Consider the following 26,489-nt stretch of genomic DNA (forward strand, 5'->3'; position numbering starts at 1 on the left):
ATATATATATATAATCTTCGTAAATGTTATGTAATCTGAATTATATTTGCATTTATCTTTCTGAATTGTATCTATTCTGAATTACTACTCTCGTATGTGTTCTTTATTTTAATCAAAGGGAACGTTGGCGTGTTTTATAAACTACATTTCCCGTGAGCCTCCACTCTCGTTTCTGATTGGATGAATTATGTTATGGGAAGTTCATGGATGGAAACGAGTGGCTTTTCCCGGCAGATTTGATGAGAAGCTCACGCGGCCTTCCTAACCCACTTCTGCACCTTTGATACTTTTAATAAGAGGACTTGATTAAGGTATGCATTACGATAAGAAATGAAAAAACACAATTAGATGACCTGACGCTGACGGACATGCGGATGCTCTATCAAGGAATATTTTTGCTGAAAATAAGCAACAGTCCTTTTCCTCTTTCGCTCGTGCGCCAGCTCTGTCATAAAACGATGCACTTTTAAACCAGCAAAAGTAACTAAAGTCACTTGTTTCGATTTATTTACTTGTCTCATCATTTTGTTTCCTTGCCAAGTTTCATTTTATTGCATTAGTGTCGGTGGTGCATGAAATTAGTTCGACCTAAACACTTGCAGAAATTGAACTTTGAAAGTTCATGATGTAAAAGCAGCTAATTTCCTTCAAAGCACATCATTAATGCTCTTCTGTCAATAATGTCTCAATCATTTCGCCTTGATAAAATCCCAGGGTACACTCATGCATTCTAGGAGAAATAATGGTTGTTATACTTTAAATATAAAGAAAAATGCAATGTATGAGAGAATATTTGCAGAGCAATTTAATTTGGAATTTATTTTTTAAGTGCTCATTGAAAGTGTCGCTTGTAAAATGTGCACTTTCACTTTTGGGTTTTGTGTAAGGGTTATTGCAAAAATGTGCAATTGAAAATGTATATAATGCATTAAACACATTAAAAGTCCTCCAGTACATGTGATTAGTGTAGGATAAAATATCAATTTGTTTGATATTTTTTGTTTGAACTGTTAAAACTAGTAAATAAAACAAAATATAAGACAAAAAAACCTTCTCAAGCCATGAAACACTGCAAAATGAATTGGATATGTTCAAAAAGTGTTTACTGTATAGAGTGCACATATAGGCAACCTGGGCTGGACATTTTTAAAACATAATTCTAGGCCTGAAAAAATAATGCCAATTTCTTTAGAGATTTTTATGCTTGGATAAAAATATTTAATTGTCAGAAATTGTTTGTGCTCATGTCATTCTTTTAAACGTACTTTTCAATTCACAAACGGCAAGAAATTCAACACCAATATAACATACAAGTTTTGGCCTTTAATCCTACAATTCATTTGAGTTTAAGACCTGTTAAGTTACCTATCTGTTCTTCCAGAGTGAAACATTATCATGTCTGATGAAGCTGGACCCAGTGGTCAATCCCAATCCCAGAGCCAGTCACAAACCCAATCCCAACCTGGATCTAGCTCCTCATCCGGCCCAACATCGTCAAGCCAGGGCTCTTCCTCGGGATCGGGAACTCTAAGTTCTGTGGATACGTTACCTGTACAAGAACTCCAGTCTATTCCTGAAGATCAGGAGGAAGCCCAGCCTCTGGTGTGGGGTCGGATCATTCCCCTGGTCAATGGATTCAATGTGCTCAGTTAAGTGTATCGTCTTCCTCACTTGAAGAAACAGAATAATGTGACCACTGTGGAGTGAGCAAACATGAATTTTAAAGTGTCACATTTAATTTTAGTTTTGATTATTTCGTTTATCTTAAGTGTTTTTGAGGAGATCAGGAGTGGTATCATTAACTAAGGAAGCTTTTTGTTCCCGCCAAAGAATTGCAACTTTTTATCTTACAAATCTGACTTTTTTTTCTCTCACTATTGTGAGTCTATATTTTGCAACTGCACGCTATAAATGTGTAAAGGTAAGATGTAAACTGACTTTCTTCTCTGGATTCTGTCTCGCTTTTTTTTTTTTTTCATATTTTAAAGCTACACTGTGTGATATTTTCCCCCATCTAGCGGTGTAAAGGTATATGACCATCCAGCAAATATTAGTTTCTTTTCCTCTCAATTCCGATTTCGTTTTAACTCCTACGGTGGCCTATTTAGTCCAAGATTACATTGCTTCCAGTTCAACCTAGTTCATGACTGCCATCGAGTGTTAAAACGTGAAAAGCGAAGCTTGAATTTAAGGGTATGTCCCTCTTTGGCTAATGTACTTTCAAGATGGAGGGGCAACATGGCGACCAGCATTCGAACCCCTCACCCGTATGTATTTTCAATGGCATATTATAAACTTACTAGAATACTTTATTACTTGAAAGAAGTAAATATACATTTTTTAAAGAACTAAGTGTTTTTAGCTAAGAATAAACTAAAAAAGTTACACTTTTTTATTGATTGACACCACTAGTTTTAGTTTTTTCTGCCACAGTGATTGCAACTTTTTTTGTTTGTTTGTTTTTCTTGCTATTGCAAGTTTATTTCTCACATTTTAATTTTGATTTTTTTTTTGTCTCAGAATTGCAATAAATTGAAATTACTCAATTATTTAATCTTGGGTGTATATGAGATTCTTCTTTCAGACGAATACAATCAGGGTGTGTTCACACTTGTCATGTTTGGTTCGATTAAAATGAACCCTGGTGCGATTGCTTGTTTAGTGCGGTTCACTTGAACATATGTGAACGCTGCCATCCGAACCCTGGTGCGCACCAAACAAGCGGACCGAGACCGCTAAAAAGATGGGTCTCGATTCGCTTCCAAACGAACTCGGGTGCGGTTCGATTGACATATGAACGCAACACGGACCAAAGACATGTAAACGAACCAAAAACCGGACGTAATGTCACAAGATGCGACGCATAGTCAGCTGATTTGACGACGCGGAAAGATCGGTGTATCCAAATGTGGAGAAACGAGGAAGTGCCTAATGTATATTTGGTCAGACGAGCATGTTTCAAAAATGCTAGAAAAAACACACAAAAAGCATACCTGGTTCTTATCATCAAAGGACCTGTGTTACCCATTATTAGCAGGTACAGACGACAGAACGGCCGTCTCTTTTCTGCACAACGGAGGAAATCCTGATGCTGTTTTGAATGTTTTGAACAGTTTATGAGCTCTTCATGAGTTCTCAGCGGGTAAAAATAATGCCACATGTACACGCATAAAATGACCGCGTTTAATCCAGCACACAGCGTTGTTTTGGATGTTTTGAGCATTTTATGAGCTCTTCATGAGTTCTCTGGTAAAAAATAATGCCATATGTACACGCATAAAATGCCCGCGTGTAATCCGCACACAGTATTGTTTTGAATGTTCGGTAAGCAGCTCTTAAGTCATATAAACCGACCAATCAGGTTGTGAGCATCTCCCTGTGCCTTTGGTTCGGTAACTTTAGGTTCTCTGTTAAAAATGCCCGTGTGAACGCTAAGCGGACCAGGACTATTATGTTTTGTTTTTGTTTTTTGGTCCGGACCAAACGAACCAAACTAACCGAACTACAAGTATGAACGCACCCTCAGAGTTATATTTAAAAATGTCCTGGCTAATCCAACCTTTAAGTTATTTACTAACTTATTTCAATTAGTTGCCAAGGTGACATTTTTATTTTCAGTTTGTTTTGTTTGTTTTTCATCAGTTATTTATATTTAATTTAATCTTTATTTCAATTTGTAAAATGGAATGTAAATAGTTTGTGACCAAAAACAACTGAATATGGTTTCTTTTTTTATGTTTTCCAGATTGTACAGAGAACGAGTATAGCTTTGGAAGGGATAGAGGATGTGATTATACTTTCTTCAACTCCATTTTAAGGGAGTCAACACATTACAGCACATACAGCAAGAAACACTTTAGGATTTTTAAGGTAATACCAACACTAAGACGCTATTTAACTTTTTTTCATAAATTTATTGACAGAATTTGATAATTGACTCTTAAACTTACCCACACCACCACACCTATCCCTAACTTTACTCTTAAACTTACTCACACCACCACACCTATCCCTAACTTTACCCTTAAACTTACCCACACCACCACACCTGACCCTAACTTTACCCTTAAACTTACCCACACCACCACACCTGACCCTAACTTTACCCTTAAACTAACCCACACCACCACACCTGACCCTAACTTTACTCTTAAACTTACTCACACCACCACACCTATCCCTAACTTTACCCTTAAACTTACCCACACCACCCCACCTGTCCCTAACTTTACTCTTAAACTTACTCACACCACCACACCTATCCCTAACTTTACCCTTAAACTTACCCACACCACCACACCTGACCCTAACTTTACCCTTAAACTAACCCACACCACCACACCTGACCCTAACTTTACTCTTAAACTTACTCACACCACCACACCTATCCCTAACTTTACCCTTAAACTTACCCACACCACCACACCTGACCCTAACTTTACCCTTAAACTAACCCACACCACCACACCTGACCCTAACTTTACCCTTAAACTTACCCACACCACCACACCTGACCCTAACTTTACCCTTAAACTTACCCACACCACCACACCTGACCCTAACTTTACCCTTAAACTTACCCACACCACCACACCTGTCCCTAACTTTACCCTTAAACTAACCCACACCACCACACCTGACCCTAACTTTACCCTTAAACTTACCCACACCACCACACCTGTCCCTAACTTTACCCTTAAACTTACCCACACCACCACACCTGTCCCTAACTTTACCCTTAAACTTACCCACACCACCACACCTGACCCTAACTTTACCCTTAAACTAACCCACACCACCACACCTGACCCTAACTTTACCCTTAAACTAACCCACACCACCACACCTGTCCCTAACTTTACTCTTAAACTTACTCACACCACCACACCTGACCCTAACTTTACCCTTAAACTTACCCACACCACCACACCTGACCCTAACTTTACCCTTAAACTTACCCACACCACCACACCTGTCCCTAACTTTACCCTTAAACTTACCCACACCACCACACCTGTCCCTAACTTTACCCTTAAACTTACCCACATCACCACACCTGACCCTAACTTTACCCTTAAACTTACCCACACCACCACACCCGTCTCTAACTTTACCCTTAAACTTACCCACACCACCACACCTGTCCCTAACTTTACCCTTAAACTTACCCACACCACCACACCTGTCCCTAACTTTACCCTTAAACTTACCCACACCACCACACCCGTCTCTAACTTTACCCTTAAACTTACCCACACCACCACACCTGTCCCTAACTTTACCCTTAAACTTACCCACACCACCACACCTGTCCCTAACTTTACCCTTAAACTGACCCACACCACCACACCTGACCCTAACATTACTCTTAAACTTACCCACACCACCACACCTGACCCTAACTTTACCCTTAAACTAACCCACACCACCACACCTGACCCTAACTTTACCCTTAAACTAACCCATACCACCACACCTGACCCTAACTTTACCCTTAAACTGACCCACACCACCACACCTGACCCTAACATTACTCTTAAACTTACCCACACCACCACACCTGACCCTAACTTTACCCTTAAACTGACCCACACCACCACACCTGACCCTAACTTTACCCTTAAACTGACCCACACCACCACACCTGACCCTAACATTACTCTTAAACTTACCCACACCACCACACCTGACCCTAACATTACTCTTAAACTTACCCACACCACCACACCTGACCCTAACTTTACCCTTAAACTAACCCATACCACCACACCTGTCCCTAACTTTACTCTTAAACTTACCCACACCACCACACCTGACCCTGACTTTACCCTTAAACTTACCCACACCACCACACCTGACCCTAACTTTACCCTTAAACTTACCCACACCACCACACCTGACCCTAACTTTACCCTTAAACTTACCCACACCACCACACCTGACCCTAACTTTACCCTTAAACTTACCCACACCACCACACCTGACCCTAACTTTACCCTTAAACTAACCCACACCACCACACCTGTCCCTAACTTTACCCTTAAACTTACCCACACCACCACACCTGACCCTAACTTTACCCTTAAACTTACCCACACCACCACACCTGACCCTAACTTTACCCTTAAACTTACCCACACCACCACACCTGACCCTAACTTTACCCTTAAACTTACCCACACCACCACACCTGACCCTAACTTTACACTTAAACTAACCCACACCACCACACCTGTCCCTAACTTTACCCTTAAACTTACCCACACCACCACACCTGACCCTAACTTTACCCTTAAACTTACCCACACCACCACACCTGACCCTAACTTTACCCTTAAACTTACCCACACCACCACACCTGACCCTAACTTTACTCTTAAACTTACCCACACCACCACACCTGACCCTGACTTTACCCTTAAACTTACCCACACCACCACACCTGTCCCTAACTTTACCCTTAAACTTACCCACACCACCACACCTGACCCTAACTTTACCCTTAAACTTACCCACACCACCACACCTGACCCTAACTTTACCCTTAAACTTACCCACACCACCACACCTGACCCTAACTTTACTCTTAAACTTACCCACACCACCACACCTGACCCTAACTTTACTCTTAAACTTACCCACACCACCACACCTGACCCTGACTTTACCCTTAAACTTACCCACACCACCACACCTGACCCTAACTTTACCCTTAAACTTACCCACACCACCACACCTGACCCTGACTTTACCCGTATCCACCTCAATATCAGCAAAAGTGTTTTGCAATATACATTGTGCTTATTTCTGATGTAAATGCATAGTAGTTAAGGCCACCTTATATAAAGTGGGACCATAATAAATATTTATAACTTACCTTTTCATTAACTTGCCATGACATTATGTAATCTTTAATGCACTTCTTGTTGTTTTCTTTATGATTTTTTTTTGTATTTTTATATCATTATGGTAAAAGATTATCCCATTCAAATGTGATGAACACGCTAAATCAAACATATTCTAAACGTAATCTAAAAGAAACCAGATTATATTTCCTAAAATGTGTAATGTAATATAATCTTACTAACTACAGGTTTCATCATGTAAATTGTGTTCAGTAATGGACTACAATTTGTAAGTAATCTACCCAGTTTTGGAGGCCAATTGAGTCAAATATTACTTTAAATTACTAAATATTGTTGCTTTATATCTCTGTAACCTCCCTGTTATGGGACCGTTTCACTTGCCGAAGACATGAATCATAGCTCACTGGGAATAATGCATTTCTGCGATGGAGTCGGGTGTCAGTCAGCACAACATAAATAACTACACATTATTTTACTTTTCTGCTGTTTTAGGATGAGAGTCTGGTCTACCTCGAGGACCTCAGCGGTAACGGCACGTGGGTGGACGATGAAAAGTTAGGACAGGGAAAGCAGCGAATTCTTAGCAATAACTCAGTTATTGCCCTTGCAGAACAAAAACATCAAGGTTCATCTTTTTGGTGTCATTTCTTGAGGAGTTTATTAAAGTGATCATTCACATAGGTTAGGGTTGTGTACACAATGAAAGCATGTAGTGACCAGAGACTGTCAAGGTCTAAAACTCTGGCTGTTTCATTTTTTTTCTTTGCACAGTTTTTATGTTCATAGATAAGATGGGGGACGATCAACCAAACCTTCCTTTAGAGTTCAGCAGAAAATATCATATTGCACGAAAGATTGGAACGTAAGTGAACTTTATTTTCAAAACCCTTTGAAATATCATGTACTGATTTTATTTGGTGATATTTGTTACTCTTAAAGGACAACTCCGGTGAAAAATGAACCTAGGGGTAATTAACACATGGTTACCGAGTAGATCTTTCTCTGGGATGCGTTTTCATGAAAATCGAATGTAAAGATTTTTATCTCTAAAAACAGATTAGCTTATAACGCTTGTCTATGGGGCACAGAGTAAGTGAAATTAAATCGCTAGTTAATACCACTAACAAGGCTCAAAATAGCCTCACACTAACACGGTAGCATAATGAGGGTCCCTACATGCAAACCGAAGCATTGAGAAACTTGTAAGTGTACAAACAGTTTAATATAAGCAGTATACTTTATAAAGACAGTCCATTACGCGTTTACAGTCAGGCGCGATCTTGGAAAACGAGTCTTGGTCTCGACAAGTCAAGCCACGAACGCTGTGCTAAGTGATGAACTGTGACTTGGAATCTCATATGGTCCATTGTTTCTGGAAGAAAGCAGAGAAGAAAGAAAGAAAGAAATAAATAAATATCCATGTAATTAGATTTCACAAACTTAATTCCTATCGACCAGCTCACTTAGCACAGCGTTCGTGGCTCGACACGCATAAAATAATCGTATTTAATCCAGCACACAGCATTGTTTTGAATGTTTGGTAAGCAAGCTCTGTCGCGAAATATACGTCATAAAAGCCGACCAATCAGGTTGTGACCATATCCCTATGCCTTTGGTCCAGTAACTATAGGTTCGCTGTTAAAGGGAACACTCCACTTTTTTTTTGAAAATAAGCTTATTTTCAAAGTCCCTTAGAGTTAAACAGTTGAGTTTTACCGTTTTTGAATCCTTTCAGCCAATCTCTGTATCTGGCGGTAGCACTTTTAGCATAGCTTAGCATACATCATTGAATTGGATTAGACCGTTAGCATCGTGCTCAAAAATGACCACCAAAGACTTTCACTATATTTTCTCTCTCTTCTGACTCTTCTGTAGTTACATTGTGTACTAAGACCATTGGAAAATGAAAAGTTGGGATTTTTTCTTAGACCGATATAGCTAGGAACTATTTTTTGCGTGATATCACTGCACTGCTACACCCATGGTACGGCAGCAAAGTTCCCTGTTTATTACGCAGAAATGAGAGAATAGTTCCTATCTATAATCGGTCTAAAAATCAAAACTTTTCTTTTTACGTTGGTCTTAGTACACGATGTAACTACAGAAGAGTCAAGTTTTAAATAGGAAAAATATTATCTTTGAAAAAATAAAGTCTTTGGTCATTTTTGAGCGAGATGCTATAGGTCTAATCCGATTCAATGATATGTGCTAAGCTATGCTAAAAGTGCTGCCGCCAGATACAGAGATCGGCTGAATGGATTCAAAAATGGTAAAACTCAACTGTTTAACTCTAACGCCTGTTTCACACCGCAAGCGTGAGCAGCACTTCAGCGTGACTCCTGAATATAACTCTGAGGGTGTGTTCACACTTGTAGTTCGGTTAGTTTGGTTCGTTTGGTCCGGACCAAAAAACAAAAACAAAACATAATAGTCCTGGTCCGCTTAGCGTTCACACGGGCATTTTTAACAGAGAACCTAACTACACCGTGACTGCAGCTGCAGACGCGCGAGAGTATTCACACTGGAAGCGTTGGTGCAGCGTCACAGCAGCGGCTCCCACAATGCTAGAGCCTATACCTATCTGACTTTTAAATACTAAACTAAACGAAAGTTTATTATATTTTCTGGCTAGTTTACTTTACTTTTTATAATACTTTCACCCAAACTGAATAATTAAAACAAGTTTAAATTGCTAAAATCTTCCAGAGATATTTTTTATTTTTCGTTTTCTTTTCTGACATACTCCAGTTATTGTTCAAAACACTACACGTGCTTCCTGTGTGCATTGTAGGCACTTTTTGTGTGAAATTACATTTATTTTGTCCTTTAAAAGTGTGCTTTCACTTTAATTGAGCGTCAGAAGCGTCAGCAGCGCAGCAAAAATAGGCTCGCAGCTGAAACCCCCGCTTCACTGCTGCTCACGCGCTGCTCCTGCTCCCAGTGTGAAGACACTCATTGATTAACATGGGCGTCGAAAAAAATACGCGCTGCTCACGCTTGCGGTGTGAAACGGCCGTAAGGGACTTGGAAAATGAGCCTATATTCTAAAAAAGTGGAGTGTTCCTTTAAAAATGCCAGTGTGAACGCTAAGCGGACCAGGACTATATGTTTTGTTTTTATTTTTTGGTCAGGAACAAACAAACCGAACTACAAGTGTTAACACTGCCATTCGCAACTGGGTCTCAGTTCGCTTCCAAACGAACTCTGGTGTGGTTTGAATTAAATATGAATGCAACATAGCCCAAAGACATGTAAACAAAACAAAAACAGGACATAATGCCACAGGATGGGACCCTAAAAAGGACAGAATGCTCAAGCGTACCTGTTTTTTCTTGTCATAGTCGAGATGTTGCCCATCACAGTCCGGCAGGCATCAGAACCGCGTCTGCTCAGTCACAGCAGGTCTTTGTTTGTATATGACGGAGGGATTCGTGCTGCTGTTTTGACTACTTTGCACATTTTATAAGCTCTTCACGGTTCTCATCTGGTCAAAATACATTTATGCATTTTACATTTATGCATTTTGGCAGACGCTTTTATCCAAAGCGACTTACATTGCATTCAATGTACACATTTTTACATCATTGTCAGTTCTTCTGACAAAATACCATCATATGTAGCTGTGCACACACAACAAGCGCATTTAGCCCAGAACACAGCTTTGTTTTTGATGTTCAGTGAGTTCTGTCTCGAAATGTATGTCACAAAGTCCGACCATTTAGGTTCTGAACATATCTCTATCCCTTTAGGTTCAATATCTTTAGTTTCGGTGTTAAACTGCCAATGTGAACTCTAAGCGGACTAGGACTAAATGTTGTTTTATTTTTTGGTCCAAACCAAGCGAACCGAACTACAAGTGTGAGAACACACCCTGTATTGCATTTATGTTCTTAGCAGACATTGTGACTAATACCAGAATAGGAAATAAAACCGCAGTTTCCTGCCAATACTGTTTTGCCTATGTTTGTTTTTTGTGGTTAAGAAAACCTCTGCAAGCCTTAGTGTTCTGTTCAGTTTTGATTTATTTCTTTAGGTCACATACGTCTTAGTTTTTTTATGTGGCCAATATCAGGTTTATGTCAATCTGAATGTCAATCGATTTGTGTTTTCTGACAGAGGCGTCTGTGGTGAAGTGAAGCTCGCCATTGAGAAAGACACCTGCAAAAAAGTTGCACTGAAAACTATAAACAAAAATGACTTCCTGTCGATAGGGGTAAGAACCGAATGTATTTATTTTTAACTGTGATTTCAAGTGAACATTTGAAGAGTGCTTCTCACAATACACATCGTTTCAGAGTAATTGTACAGAAACTTAAATGTTTATAATAATTTAATGCCTTATAGTCCACATTGAAAGGTTTAGTACTGGGTGATATTAGCATCACTAAATTTCATTTTATTGTGTGTGTGTGTGTGTGTGTGTGTGTGTGTGTGTGTGTGTGTGTGTGTGTGTGTGTGTGTGGGTGTGCTTGTTTTTGTGAAATATCAGGACACAAATGTGTATAATGACATGGTTATGACACGGGTATTACAAGAAGAGGGTGAAATATGAGGACATTACCCATGTCCCCACTTTTCAAAAGGCTTATAAATCATACAGTTTTTTTGATAAAGTAAAAATGCTGAATTTTTCCTGTGATGGTAGGTTTAGGGGCAGGTGCAGTGTAGGGGGATAGAAAATACGGTTTGTACAGTATAAAAACCATTACGCCTATGGGATGACCCCACATTTCACAAAAAGTGTGTGCAGGGTATCCGCGGGGTCTTGAAAAGTCTTAAAAGGTGATAAATCAATTTTGGGAAAATTAAGACCCTTATAAAGTATTAAAAAGTCTTATCACGGCTTTATAAAGTCTTAAATTTTGAAAGTATTTTGTTCGAGCTTTGCCAAAAGAGTTTGACTCCAAAAAGTATTTATGAATATATTTATTTTCATCCCCATAAGTATTAAAAAACAACGGGGCGCTCAGTCTGAGATCGGCTCGGAGCGCGCGCGGCAGAGGTGGAAATTAGCACCGCCACCAGCCAAATGCGGCTGATTTTGAGTTGTGACGGGTAAACTCGCTTCACCTACCGAGCTGTTTCACCTCTTTGTAAACTTTGTTCAATGCATGCGAGTGCTGCCGTATGTGCGCATATAACCAGTCGTTTTCTCCGTCATCACTCGCGTGAAGACGCGCTGTGAGACTCGTGCGCGCTGAGAGAAGATCTGACGCTGTGCATCACCCGAGAGCGCGCGCTCGTCTCACAGCGCGCAAATATTGAGTTCTCTTTCAAGTCTTGCGGTTAAAACGGACAAACTCACACAAGAAGTATGTCAACATGTCCATCTTGATGAGTATCCTAGCAGACAGTCTGAATATGCCTTAAGAGAAAGACGAGCATATCCCTGCATCAGGTCTTAAAGGCGCAGTAGCCTTTACTGCTGCCTGAGTGATGTCCTTATATTTAGTTTGACATTAAACAATGCTCTTGATTGAATAGCTTTTGTAAGTTTAATAAGGATTAATCTTTCATATAAACAGTTAAATATGCAGTTATTTTACATTTGATTACTTTATTCAATCCTTTCTGCAGGCCAGTAGGCCTGTGCATTATTATTTAATGTACACATGAGTGAGGTCGAGTTAAACATTTTAGTTTGAATTTTTTTTTTCTTCGGTTTTCGGCTTTGGTTTCTTCTTTTTTGGTTTTGGCCAAGAATTTTGATTTCGGTGCATCCCTACTGACAATGTTCTGCTCAGTATGTTGTCAACACGCTTCAAAGATGCCAGAATGAATAGTTTCATTGTTGGGACTAAAAACCATAAAACTGGAAGCCATAAAAGACCACAAATCATCGTGAAAATGTCAGTATTTCATTGAGACTTGAGATTAAATAAACTGCTTAAGTATTGTAGAGCTTGTAGTATTAATTTTCACATGCAGTTACATATTGTCAGTTAAAAACAAAAAAGTGGCTGGTAAAAACATTGAGTGGAAGACTTTGAAAAAAGTTAATTTCCATCCCTGGCGAGCGCTGTCTACGGGTGACGTCATGTATTTTGCTAAATGTGCAGTTAGGTAATGTGTCGCCCTCCATACGTCGCGAAACAGATATGCAATGTAAATGATACAAAATTGGCCTACGGTGGAGATTTTAAGTCTACATTCGACTACAACTGTTTATTAAAGGTTTGTTGCCGATTAGAACTTGGTGCGATGAGGTCTTAAAATATTTTGAGAAGGTCTTTAAAAAGTCTTAAAAAGGTCTTGAAATTAACTTCAGGATTCCTGCATATACCCTGGTGTGTGTGTGTGTGTGTGTGTGTGTGTGTGTGTGTGTGTGTGTGTGTGTGTGTGTGTGTGTGTGTGTGTGTGTGTGTGTGTGTGTGTGTGTGTGTGTGTGTGTATGTGTGTGTATGAGACAGTCTCTTACACTTATCATGCTGGATTTATAATCAATTTATCTGTAAAAAAAAAAAAAAAGCAGTAAAATCAGTAATCCCGTTTCAACTATTAGGTGATGTGTAACCATGATTAAAAGGATGGCTTAAGATTTTGGCTGTACACTATTATGTTTAAGTTTACTTATACCTGATTGGCATTAAAATGTTCTGTTTGCATTTCGCAGACGGCCACACGGAATGCCGAACGGGAAATTGAAATTTTAAAGAAAATTGATCATGTAAGTCATGAATGAGTCTTTTAACTTTAAATTTTAAAAGAGCTATTGATGGAAGATCTCGTTTGTGTCTCATTAATGTTCTCCCGCTGCAGCCGTGCCTGATCAAGACAGAAGATTTCTACCAGACAGAAGATTCCTACTACATTGTTTTGGAGTAGTAAGTCATTGTGGTGTTTTATTATGGAATAGTTAGGGATATGAACTCACAGGTAAACCTACCTGTATTTTATTCATAGATACTTTAAAAAAAATAGTTTGACGTGAGTTACTAGAGAGGGTAATACTTTTGTAATACTTACCTGTTTAAGGAAGCCCGTTTCTGGCACAGAATAACAAATGTTAAAAAGTCATTGCGACTGTTTATCTCACATCTCTGACTCTCAAAAAATCTTACAATTCTAAATTTAGATCTCCCAATTCTGGCTTTTTCCTCATAATTCCAAGTTTATGAATTTCACAATTGTGAATTTGCAAGTGTAATTGCAAGTTTATATGTCACAATTCAGGTTTCTTTTCCTCAGAGTTTGGAGATACAATTGCAAGTTATAAATCTGATTGTAAAACTTGCAATTCTGAGAAAAATCAGACGTCAGTGAGATATGTTGCCCAAATCCTGGGCTCGCAGACCTTTCCCAATCTCATCCTCCTCTTTCTCTCTCTTGCCTCGCTTCCTGTCCGCTCCATACTACCCGATCATAATAAAGGCAAAAATCGCCAACACAAAAAAAGATTTGTGAGATATAAAGTCGCAAGACCTTAAGGTTAATCGTCTTGCTTAATAATCATTTTTGTTTTCTTGCATGAGTACATGATTTATTAAGAGATGGTCTGTTCTTAAACACCACATATCACTGTACTTTATACAGTTGCAGTATAACCCTGTACAAGTCCTTCACAATTTGTAATTAAGCATGACGGCTAAAACATTCTTTTATTTTAATTATCTCTGTGCTGTGTATAGTATTGAAGGAGGAGAGCTGTTTGGGAGGATCAAGGCCAAGAAACAACTGGAGGAAGAAATCGCTAAACTCTATTTTTATCAGATGCTCAGGGCTGTGGAGGTACGTCTTTATAGAATATGCTTCAAATAGCACCAATCTCTAAAAAAAAATGGACAAAGCTTGAACATGTATTGCATATCCATAGATGGTCAAATCAGTCAACTGACCCATGTAGAAATCGTAAAGATAACTTTGCAGCACCAGAGGGTCAAATGGCAACTTCTCTACCATTAAAACATTTGGGGACAGTGTGATTTTTATTAAATTTTTTGAAGAAGTCATGAATTGAGAAAATAACTTTTCCTTGATATTTAACATGTAGGAGGTCATTGTACTATAAAAACGTGATATGACTTAATAGTGTGATGAAAGTCGGCCTCTGCAGAATCAGATCAACTTCAACATCATCACATTTCGGCCCGCTCACTGGCAAGTTAGTGAGATAAGAGAGAGAAGGGCCGATACAGGATCCCTGGACTAAAAATATCATTACCTTCCAATCAATCCTATTGTTAGGAAAGTGGTTGTTTTTTCTCAACTATATGAGTGTCTCAGTTGAGCTTTATTTGTTTGATCAGTACATTTCACTGTGGATTCTTTCGCAATTTCATTCTTTTTTTCTTTTCTTTTTTTTTTTATTGAACATTTAACAGAACAGAAACACAATCCAATTACCATAACAGAAAAGGCATTTGGAATGCTAGGGGGATATAAAAAAATTACAGGAATACATTAAAAAGTTTACATGCTTGCAAAATTCTTATAGCTTTTTGTTTCTTTGAGGGTAATATAGATTCCATATAATAGTTCACTTCATTTTTAAATGCTATAAAACATGGTTTTTTACCTGAAAATTTACATTTGTGGATATGGAATTTGGCCATTAACATAATAAAATTTATAAAATAAGTGCAAACCTGTTTATCTTTGGAGTTTACAAAAATGCCTAAAAGAACATCTTTCCATTGTAAAATAAAATTTCCATCAACATTTTCAACAATAAAATCAAGTACATTTTGCCAAAAAAAAGACACATAAGGGCAGTGCCAAAATAAATGAACAGCTGTTTCCGGTTTCTGCATGCAAAAACTACAACTTACATCTATATCTTTTTTAAATTTAATTAAATAATGTTTAGCTGGGTAGATTTTGTGGAGAAGCTTAAAATACACTTCTTTAACCTTATTTGTTAATAGATACCTATTAGGCAGAAGCCAGACTTTTTTCCAATCCACATTACTTATAAATCGATTCCAATATGCAATTACATTTGGTTTTGACACAATATAATTTTGGAATAGTGCTCTTATTGATCTATTATAATTATTATAGGAGAAACATATTTTACCTACAGGTGAATGGTTTGGTGAGAGGCATGGAGGTTGCTGAAAATTTACTCTTTTTTGTTGTTTATACAACATACATATTTTAGAAGAGATTGCACCAAAAACAGAAGAAAATTCCTTTGGTGTTATAGGAATATTCACCTTTTTGATGAATTCTTCATATGTAAAAAGAAGGCCATCAGAGTTAAACAGCTGATCTACCAAGACAATATTATTATGAAACCAATTTTTGTAGAAAATAGACTTTTGTTTATATAAAATATCCTTATTATTCCAAATAATGTAATGGTGTGGTGAGAAGTTGTTTGAAAATCAGATTCCATGCAAGAAAAGCTTGACGATGAAATGCTGAAAGCTTCACCGGTATTTTGTTGATATCAAAATTACAAACAAGAAAGAAATGTATGCCACCTAAGTTGGATAAAATATGAAAGGGAATCATATTCCAAATGGAGGCTGGATATTTAACAAATTGTCTGATCCAGTTAACTTTAAATGTATTGTTTAATGTAGTAAAGTCTAGGAAGTTAAGGCCACCATTTTCATATGAGTTCATTAAAATAGTTTTCCTTATATAATGTATCCTATTTTTCCAAACAAAATTAAAGAGCATCTTATCAATCTCTTTTGATATTTTATTATCAACATGAAGAGCCATAGATGTATAAGTTACCCGAGATATACCTTCTGCTTTGCAAATTAAAACTCTCCCTCTTAACGATAAATCTCTTGAAAGCCATTGGTTTAACTTCTTTTGGGTATTTTGAATAACAGGATTAAAATTTAATAAACTTCTATTTTGCTGATTCTTATTTACGATAATTCCTAGGTATTTTACTTCTGTTTTAACTGGAATATTACAATAAGACGCCACAGAACATTCTTTAACTGTCATAAGTTCACACTTCTTTACATTTAAATAGACACCAGATGCTTTAGAAAACTCTTCTATAACATTAATTGCGATGGGGATTTGATTTTCATTTCTAAGAAAAAGGGTGGCATCATCTCGCAATTTCATTCTCAAAAGCGTTTATTGCTGTTTATGAGTCAGTAAATCAAGCCAGTGACTAAATGATCAACTTCACATGGCTTCTTTTAGTAGCATGGAAATAATCTGTTATTTAAATTGTGATTAAATTATATAGAGCAAGCGATCAAAAAAAAGGTCCCTTTATAATCGCTGGAGCTGTCGATCATATTTTGGAACATTTCTTAATAACTTTTGATCAATTTAATGCATCCTTGCTGTATAAAAATATTAATTTCTATAAAAAGAAAATCTTACTGACCCCAAACTTTTGAACTTTTTAATGTTTAAGGGTCACGAGCTCTACAAATTCTGGTTGAAATATTAATTATTTTCATTTGTGGCTGATTATTGATAAATACTGTTATTTTTATTATAAGAACTCTATGCTATTTGGTTTAAAAAAAAGTGGTTTAACCAAAAAATGAATGAAATAAATGTATGAATGTCTGTTACATGATAAAGATGTATAAATAATCCAATTATAAAATCCACTATAGGAAAAAAATTATATTTAAAACCAATATTGAACCATAATGAAGTTTTTTTCCTTTAAAAGCAAAAAACTTTTTAACTCCTCTGTTGCTATTTCTTTTTTTTAAATGATGATGGCAAAAGTATTGTAAATCTTAAATATCTAACATCAGTAAATACTGGTGTATTTTATTTAAAATTTGCATATATTGCCCAAAAACTGATGCTGTGTAACTAGCGAGTTGAGTGTGGCTATCTGGCTTTTTAAGATGTTTTACATCTCATTACATAACTTTAATGCACTTAGCAGGCGCTTTTATTCAAAACAACTTACAGTAGAGGAACATAAACAATTAGTCACAGAGCCAACAGTATCCACTGTGTACAATGCCAGGTTTATTAGAAAGCTACACTAGGAAACCAGCTGGAGCAGAGAAAAATAACAAATGTTCCATTTCATTCCCCAGTATCTCCACAATAACGGGATCATTCATCGAGATCTCAAACCTGAGAATGTGCTGCTGGCTTCACATGACGACATCTGTTTGATTAAGGTGCATTTACCAGTTCCTGACATCGCTTCCCCTTTAACTGTGGCGGTTCAGAGATCCAGCCAAGCCTTTGTATTTGTAGTTAAAACAGGATGCACAGAAACACTCCTGAACCTGAGATAATTGTCTCTCTCAACACATGCATTTTCTCAATGCTTTGCAGATTACGGATTTTAATCAGTCCAAGATTTTGGAGGAATCCTCTCTGATGAAGACGCTCTGTGGGACACCCACATATCTCGCCCCGGAGGTGTTCACACACGCTGCGACTGTAGGATATACAAAAGCAGTAGATTATTGGAGCTTGGGGGTCCTGCTGTTCATCTGGTTAGTGGAGATTAAATATGAATCAGCTGGGTCCTGCATTAGTTTGAAAGAACTTAAAGGAGTAGTTCACCAAAAAATGAAATATAATTTTCATCATTTGCTCGTCTTTCTAAAACGTAGTTATCTTAAAGTTAACGGATCATAAATATAGCCAATAAACACGATAAGAGCCAATCAGTGCATGTCGCTAATAAGTGAATTCTGTGTGAATGAACGGCACAGTTTCATCTGATACACAAACTCGCACACATCTGACTTGCTGTGTTTTCAGCGTCTGCCCTCTCAACAAACGATAAGATATGAACTTCATCTCCAGAGCTGCTCACTTCTCAAGCTTTTCACCATTTCACTTGAGAAAAACTACCATCAAACACACACTGAAACTGAAAGATCTTCACAACAAACCGTAAAAATAAAAGTTTGGGTTCACTTAGAGAAATTATGACACCTGGTCCGCTATTGGCAGGTGTAACACATGACAGATAGAGAAGCGATTGGTCGTTGCCCGTTGATCACACCTCTTGTGCAGTAGAAAATACAGAGCAGACTCCCCAGACCAATGTTCAATCTTAAATTGAGCTTGGTCTGGTGATAGCCAGAAAACGAAACATGTAGAAACCCTCTACAATAATATTTTATGCACATAATCTGAACTTGTATGAATATGTATTATATTTATTTCTAAAATTGTGTGTATCGATCTTATCATAGTTTGGGCGGTTATCCTCCCTTTAACACCGAGTGCTCCACCATGTCTGTGCGTGAGCAGATCATCAATGGCCATTATCGCTTCATCCCATCTCAGTGGAAGAAGGTTTCAAACGAAGGTAATGTCTTTGCTCTCTTCTAAAAACTTGATAGTTATAGTTATATAGTGTGTATATTATGTAATTTGATATTGTTAGACATATTCAAACTTAACAATATAAATGATGTACTAACTTTATATTTCAGCCAAAGATTTGATCAAGAAGCTCCTGGTTGTTGATCCTCAAAAGCGTCTGAGTGTTGAAGAAGCACTGGAACATCCGTGGTTGAATGTACGTGCTAAAAAAAACACCAACTACTGTTAAAATTCCACTGTTATTTTATTTATTTATTTAAATCAAGGTTGTAAATAAAAGATTCAGTCTTTCTACTTCAAATTTGTTTAACTCAGTTACTTGCATCTTTGTAATTATTTGTGAAATTTACTAGCAATATTTTAGTGAAACCCTTATTTAACTAGTACCAAAAGTTGTCAACCTTTAAATACAGGGTGTCCGCGGGGTTTTAAAAAGTATTAAAAACTGATAAATCAAAATTGTCAAATTTAAGGCCATTAAAAGTGTTAAATGTGGTCTCAGAGGTATTATTTTTTTCAAATTAGGTATTATTTTTTCAGACTATCAGGTGTCCTATTCTGATTGAAATTCTATCTGCGTTCGCGTTAGTTCGTTTAAAAATGGGCTTTAGCATATCTGGGCACATAATCAAAGATCTTTCGTCTCCGTCTCAACGTATGTTTGATGCTGACGTCATATTCAGTGGTCGTTCAGCATCTCCGAACACTGCGCGCTCAACAGAAGTGGCCGGCTTACGGTTTATTTTAGACTTGCTTCAAGGCATATCTTCAACGACTATCCTCATAAGAGCAATCTTAAATGATTTATATAAAGTCTAAAATGAACCAAAAGAGTTGTGAGAGAATGAGGCGCGATCCATAGACGGTAGACATAGACAGTGAGATCCGCGTGTCTGTCTGCTCTTAAAGGGACAGCAGCCGATAAAGCTTCCTGTCAGTAAAGTTAAAGAACAAAGGGAACAGAGAAAAGTACTCGCTGCTCTTGACTAAATAACTTTTGTAGCTTTAATAAGGATTAACTATTTCATTTATAGTTTATGCAGTGCAGATTGCATATAACTTTATAAAATGTCTGTATATTTTCTAACTGTTAAAACAGGAAGGGCAGGAGTAAACATATTATGGGTTTATGTTAGCATTGTTTTAAGTTAACTTAAATTAAAAACTGTTAAAAAATGTAATGAATGTATAAAAAAAAAACAGTAGCTGTATTAATATCAGTAATACTGACCTTCATTCATAAAAAGATGCCATTTAAACAAGTATTTAAAATATACTGTCTTTATGTTGTTTCTACTTTAATTTGATTAACTGTGAAATTATTATATTAAAAAATATATTAAAAACGTACAAAAACATTTTTTTTTTATTGTGATTAATCACAGAAAAAATGTGTGATTTAATCTAGTCAAAGTTTTTAATCGATTGACAGAACTAGTTTTTAGTATTTTGTTAAATTAAACAACTTATCACAGTTATAGAAATGTAATATTTGGCTCAGGTTTTGTTGTTGGAAAAAAAAAAAACGAAATAATTGAATTGCTGAATTACCAATTATTAATTGAAATCAGATGTGTGTGCAGTAATGCTTCTCCTTAACCAACCTTTGTGAATGTTGAGATATATTTTACTGTCTGAATGATAACTTAATACAGATTTCCTCCTGGTGTCGATTCTAAATCTATTCTTTTTTGTGTTATATATGTCAAAATCTGTGTAAATAATAGGTCGCTGATTAACACTTGCAATTCAGTGTCGTGATGGTTTTAAAAAATATTCTGAAGGTAGTAAAAAAGGTATTAAAAAGTAGTAAATTTAACTTAAGGATTGCTGTATATACCCTGAAATATTTAAAATGTGGTTGATTTTAAATACAATAAAAAAAGTGTTTTGCAATTTAAAACGATCATTCTAATGTCTGTATAACAGGATGATGAGATGAGAAGCACTGCAAACCAACTGATGAACCCTGAAAACCATCCAGTGCCCCCTGAAAACCAACCGAGGCGTCCTGAAAACCAACCGAGGCGTCCTGACAATCGTCCTAGGCGTCCTGAAAACCAACCGAGGCATCCTGAGAACCGTCTGAGGCGTCCTGAAAACCCACCTGTGCGTCCTGAAAACCAACCGGTGCGTCCTGAAAACCAACCGGTGCTTCCTGAAAACCAACCGGTGCGTCCGGAAAACCAACCGGTGCTTCCTGAAAACCAACCGGTGCTTCCTGAAAACCGTCCGAGGCGTCCTGAAACATCCAAGGTACAACAAAAAAACAACTTTTGAGCTCTTGGATTTGTTTTTCTTTTTTTAAACTGGTAAAAAGTTTTTAATGTTGTTATGCTATGTGTTGTTTTTAATGTACTTTAATACAAACCATGTGTAAGTCAGTCAACACATTTCAGGAGTATTTTATCCTTAAAACTGCAGTGTGCCAAAGACAGTTTAAAGGTTTTCCTAACATTTATTAAAGCTACACTGTGTGATATTTTCCCCCATCTAGCGGTGTAAAGGTATATGACCATCCAGTGAATAATAGTTTCTGTTCCTCTCAATTCTGATTTCGTTTTAACTCCTACGGTGGCCGATTTAGTCCAAGATTAACATGGCAATCCCCCTCTTCACATTTGACACGGTGCCATCGAGTGTTAAAACGCGAAAGGCGAAGCTTGAATTTACGGCTATGTCCCTCTTTGGCTAATGTACTTTCAAAATGGAGGGGCAAAATGGCGACCGGCATTCGAACCCCTCAGCCGTATGTATTTGGCATATTATAAACTTACGAGTAGGGATGGGTACCGAAAACCGGTATTAAATGGGCCCCGGGGTTGAATTTTAAAAGACCATTGTATCGATAAGCTCGGACAATATCGGTTCTGCTGTCGGTACTTTTGAAAATACACGTGACGAGAGAGAGAGAGAGAGAGAGAGAGAGAGGGGACAGAACTAAGCAGTCAAACATAGCCTGGTTACACTTTAGATCTGTGATTTTTTTTTTTTAAGATTTTGGCTTCCAAAGATTAAAATAATAATGTGTCTAGCGCAACTTATGTAATTCCCTTTGCAGCAGTAGGCCTAGCATACGATGTTATTTCTCCATAAAACTCAAACGCAATGACAGAATCAGCACGATCAGTGATGGTTGTAAAATACAGTCTAGCTACTGTTGGAAAAAGTGTGGGACGCGTTTAATAATAAAAAGAGCGATTAAAAGCACAACAATGTGCGCAAGAGGTTGTTCCAAAGTCGGCACGCGCTCCGAAACAGCCCGCAACGAGACGAGCAATTTACACTTTCGGTTTCACACTCGCGTCTAAACGATCAAATGTACACAAACATCTATGTCAAAATGACCGGCTTGGAGAGTTTCTTAAACACAACAGTTTAACAGTTTTAGTTTGTGTCTAAAATGGACGTAGTTATATGGATATAGTCAGGAGAAAGTGTAGTGCATCTGCCTATTATTAGTCGCCTATAGAGCTGCACATCTGTCTTAAAGAGGCAGCGGTGTAAATAAACATGCTGACGAATTACTACGAATTAAACAACCAAATGTAAAGAGAAAATCACTCACAGCTCTTGAATTAATAACTTCAGCTTTAATAAGCATTATTTTGGCTATTTATGATAAACTATGCAGTGTTATTTTACTAGAATTCTTCCTGAAATGAAAGCACTGTGTAGGCCTATATAATGTTTATTTTTGTTAATTTTGTGTGTGTGTGTGTGTGTGTGTGTGTGTGTGTGTGTGTGTGTGTGTGTGTGTGTGTGTGTGTGTGTGTGTATATATATACACGTATATACACACACACACACACATACATATATATATATATATATATATATATATATAAAATCTCAAAAAGTACCGATAAGACTACCGTTAAAGTACCGGACCGATAAGCAGTATCGGTAAGAGTAGTAATACCGTTAAAATCTTAACGATACCCATCCCTACTTACGAGAATACTTTATTACTTGAAAGAAGTAAATATACATTAATGAGCACATATATTTTTGAAAGAACTAAGTGTTTTAGCTAAGAATAAACTAAAAAAGTTACACAGTGTAGCTTTAATATAAGATTATCAACACATTATTAGCTGTTTAATAATGCATTTAAGCAAAAGGCTAATCATATTAATTTACTGTAACTTTTATTTAAATATTTGAATATAGCGTAGAAAGCAAACACAGACGGCTCCTTTTACACCCACTAAAATTGTAGTCTCAGTTCATGATCTCACACAGTTACGTTATAATCAATAATTTGTCGACACTGCACAATGAATCTCTTAGTTACATTGTGCCTACACTTCATTAATGAGAGAACTGTGCTTAGCGCTGAATGAAAACTCAGATGAATGGATTTTGACTGAATGAAACATCCCTGATTGGCCACTGCGTTCAAGAGATCAACAAACATGACAGTGATTGGCTACATTGCTCACCAATGCAAAAACACATTGTAAATAAAAAAACATTAGACTTTCTCCACAGCTCAAACACAAATACACACAGAATTATTTACCTCATCTGTTTTGCAAAAATGTAATCATTAATGTATCAATTGAGGGTGTTCTTTCTTTTGTTTGAAGGTGCTTAGCACCCCCGTAGAACAGGCCTGCTTGTATAATTCGTTTTTTCCTCTTCTTCGGAATCAGTTTCTGGTTTATATATGGCTGAATTAAACTAAAATTGCACTTGCCATAATGTAGAGTTTACTACAGTTGACCGAGTGGATCAGGTAGACTGAGTTGGTGGGACTGGAGGTGGGGCTAATTTGCATATTCATGAATCTATGTATATGAAACAAGGGTGTAGAGTTACATTCAAGCTATTTTAAGGCATGAAAAAATTACTTTTATAGGAACACATTTTAAAATGTTGTGATTATCAAAGAGGAGTTTTTATTGTTGTTTATATATGTCTATGGTGTGTTTTTAACATGCTTTAAGACAAACCATATGTAAATACATTTCTCAAAGACAGTCTCAAAAACGCGGTTTAAAAATCGCTGGTGTTTCTTAGGTCACAAACTACCTTACAACCAATCCTGTCACCAGGTGGGTGGGCTTTAGCATATCATTAACTATGACCGCTCTGAAGCAGGTGAGTCTCAAGAGAAGCCAGGTTATCTCTTTTTCATGTATATTAAGCAATATAGCGGGTGAATGATGTATATTACGATGTTATGATGAGCTATGTCTTTCTCGGATGGCGAACAGGAATATAGTTTGTTTAACATTAGCAACACATTAAAGGTTGTTTGATAACGTAGTCAAGCAAAAGCCTAATCTTATTAATTACCGTTATGCATTGTAAAGAGCGATACCATTCTGCAAAGTTTACCACAGTAACTTGAGTAAAGTTGACGAGTGGGCTAATTTGCATATTCTTGGTCTGCATATACTAAATGAAGCAAGGGTTACATTCAAGCTATTTAAAGGGGTTCTTCAGCGCTGGGAAGATGAACCTGTATTTAAACTGGATCATCAATGTAGTAGAAATGTGAAATTATTTTTGAATTTAGGGCCTTCTAGACTGAGAAAAGACAGAAAATTTATTTTTGTCTCATGGGGATGAAAGACTACAATTCCCAGAATGCTTCGCTGCCCTGTGAGGCCACTCCCAAAGCCACCGCTACTGGATTACTGTGACTGAGTTAGAGAAGACACTACAATTAAAAACTGAACGTGTCTGTTCAATATAATGAGTGAGTCACCGGGCGAGTATCACAGCACTGAGCACTAACTGCAGGAGTCAGATAAGCTCTCAGCTGATGAGCTCTCGTGATGAGAGCTGAGGTAATCGTGACTACACTCGCGGCATACATTCACAACGCAAGTTCAGTCTGGCGCGTTTTAGTTCATGCCTTTACAAGCTTAACTTTCATAGAAATTAATTTGAGAAGTTAAAAGACTTACATTGCTCACCATAGCTCCGAGTGCCTGTAGCTGAGCTGAGCTCTGAGTGTGATCTCCATCCCCCATGCGCAGGTTTAAAACATGCGGAAATGGCTCCCTCTGCTGGCCGTAGTCTTTAGCCTTTGGCCAAACATTCCTCCTATGATGCAAATATTGTCAATTTGCATCATAGGAGGAATTTTTCCAGAAATAAAATGCATAAATCTCTCGTCTCAGGGGGATATGAGGGAGGAAAGCGTAATCATTTGAATATACTCCAGGGTTTCTGCTGATACAAAGCCATATGCTAATCGCTGAAGTAACCCTTTAAGATATTCACTGGGGGGGACGTTTTAATATATCTTTATGGTGATCAAAAAGGAGTTTTAAGGGATAAAATAAATGACTGCTGGGGGGCTTAAAGATACAAGTTAAAAATTTTGAGAAACAAATTGATTTATTCTTACGAAGGTGAAGTTCCAATCAAAATACATTGCAGAGCTAAATTTGTTAATATAAACTGAATGTGATTTTAATTAGACATTTTAATTACAGAAACGCAAGGCACAAGAAGGAGAGGGTGAACCGTCATCCAAGAGGAAACCTGGGCCTTGAATTTCACACACTTTTATTTCCTGTGATCAATTTCATCCTAAACGTGTCTGACACTGTACTGCTCTTGTAAATACATATTTGTACCATTTCCTGTCAACAATAAAATTTTACATTTTCTACTTCTGAATTTCTGAGTAGTTATTACCTTTAAATTCCCACTATGTAGGATTTTTGCAGTAAAATATCCAAAAACCACCAGGCCAATGTTATATATTTTGTTCAGTTGAGTTCTTACAATATCCCAAATGTTCCCAACTATTTGTAAATTATGAGAAAATTGCTATTTTAACCAAGGAGCCGGGACATCTGAGGGAGTCGCCTGTCAGTGGCGTCATATCTGCGTTACCGTCGGTTTCTGGTTTTATTCTGCAGAAGCGCTTTACTCTTAGCAGTGTGAACGAGTGTCACAGCAGCCGCTAAACGTCATAACATAACTTTAAACACACTTAAATGTATCTGATAGAGCTGCGTTACCTCATACTCATGACCGGAAAAGTGGAAATAGCGAGTGTGTCCCGTCATAATAAAAGTCCCGCTGCTCCAGCTGTGTGTTTGCGTAACAGTCGCTCCAGCGGCCTTGCTCAGCTCCTCAACACTCATCCTGCTCTGCTTTACTACAGTAATATTAATAACCGAATCCATGAACATGATTTCTGCCCGAGTCCTATCCCGATTCTTTTCCACCAGCTGTGAGGGTCCACTGGCAGATTCTGAGCTCAAACCTGGCATCATCAAATAATACCTTTGTTTTAAATAGGCGCCCTCTAGCAGACGGAAAAGTTACATAGTATAGCTTTAACTTGTCACAATTAATTTAGTTTATTAATTTGGCGTCCCAAAAATGAGACTGAAGCAGGGACAGGGGGTT

The 26,489-nt window shown here is 37.4% G+C and overlaps 1 protein-coding gene across 1 annotated transcript; it reads left to right on the top strand.

The window, feature by feature from the left end:
• Positions 1-166: 166 nt before the first annotated feature.
• On the top strand, positions 167-25,740 carry chek2 (checkpoint kinase 2). Its single transcript, XM_067439526.1, has 15 exons — positions 167-311; positions 1,382-1,648; positions 3,746-3,870; positions 7,359-7,491; positions 7,638-7,728; positions 10,983-11,079; positions 13,480-13,533; positions 13,626-13,690; positions 14,495-14,594; positions 17,852-17,938; positions 18,099-18,262; positions 18,974-19,089; positions 19,217-19,302; positions 21,036-21,362; positions 25,562-25,740. Exons 2-15 carry the CDS (start codon positions 1,396-1,398, stop codon positions 25,619-25,621), a joined length of 1,758 nt encoding a protein of 585 aa, XP_067295627.1. The 5' UTR covers positions 167-311; positions 1,382-1,395; the 3' UTR covers positions 25,622-25,740.
• Positions 25,741-26,489: the final 749 nt, after the last annotated feature.

The sequence above is a fragment of the Pseudorasbora parva genome, chromosome 3 (assembly GCF_024679245.1).
Source record: "Pseudorasbora parva isolate DD20220531a chromosome 3, ASM2467924v1, whole genome shotgun sequence".
Lineage (NCBI taxonomy): Eukaryota > Metazoa > Chordata > Actinopteri > Cypriniformes > Gobionidae > Pseudorasbora > Pseudorasbora parva.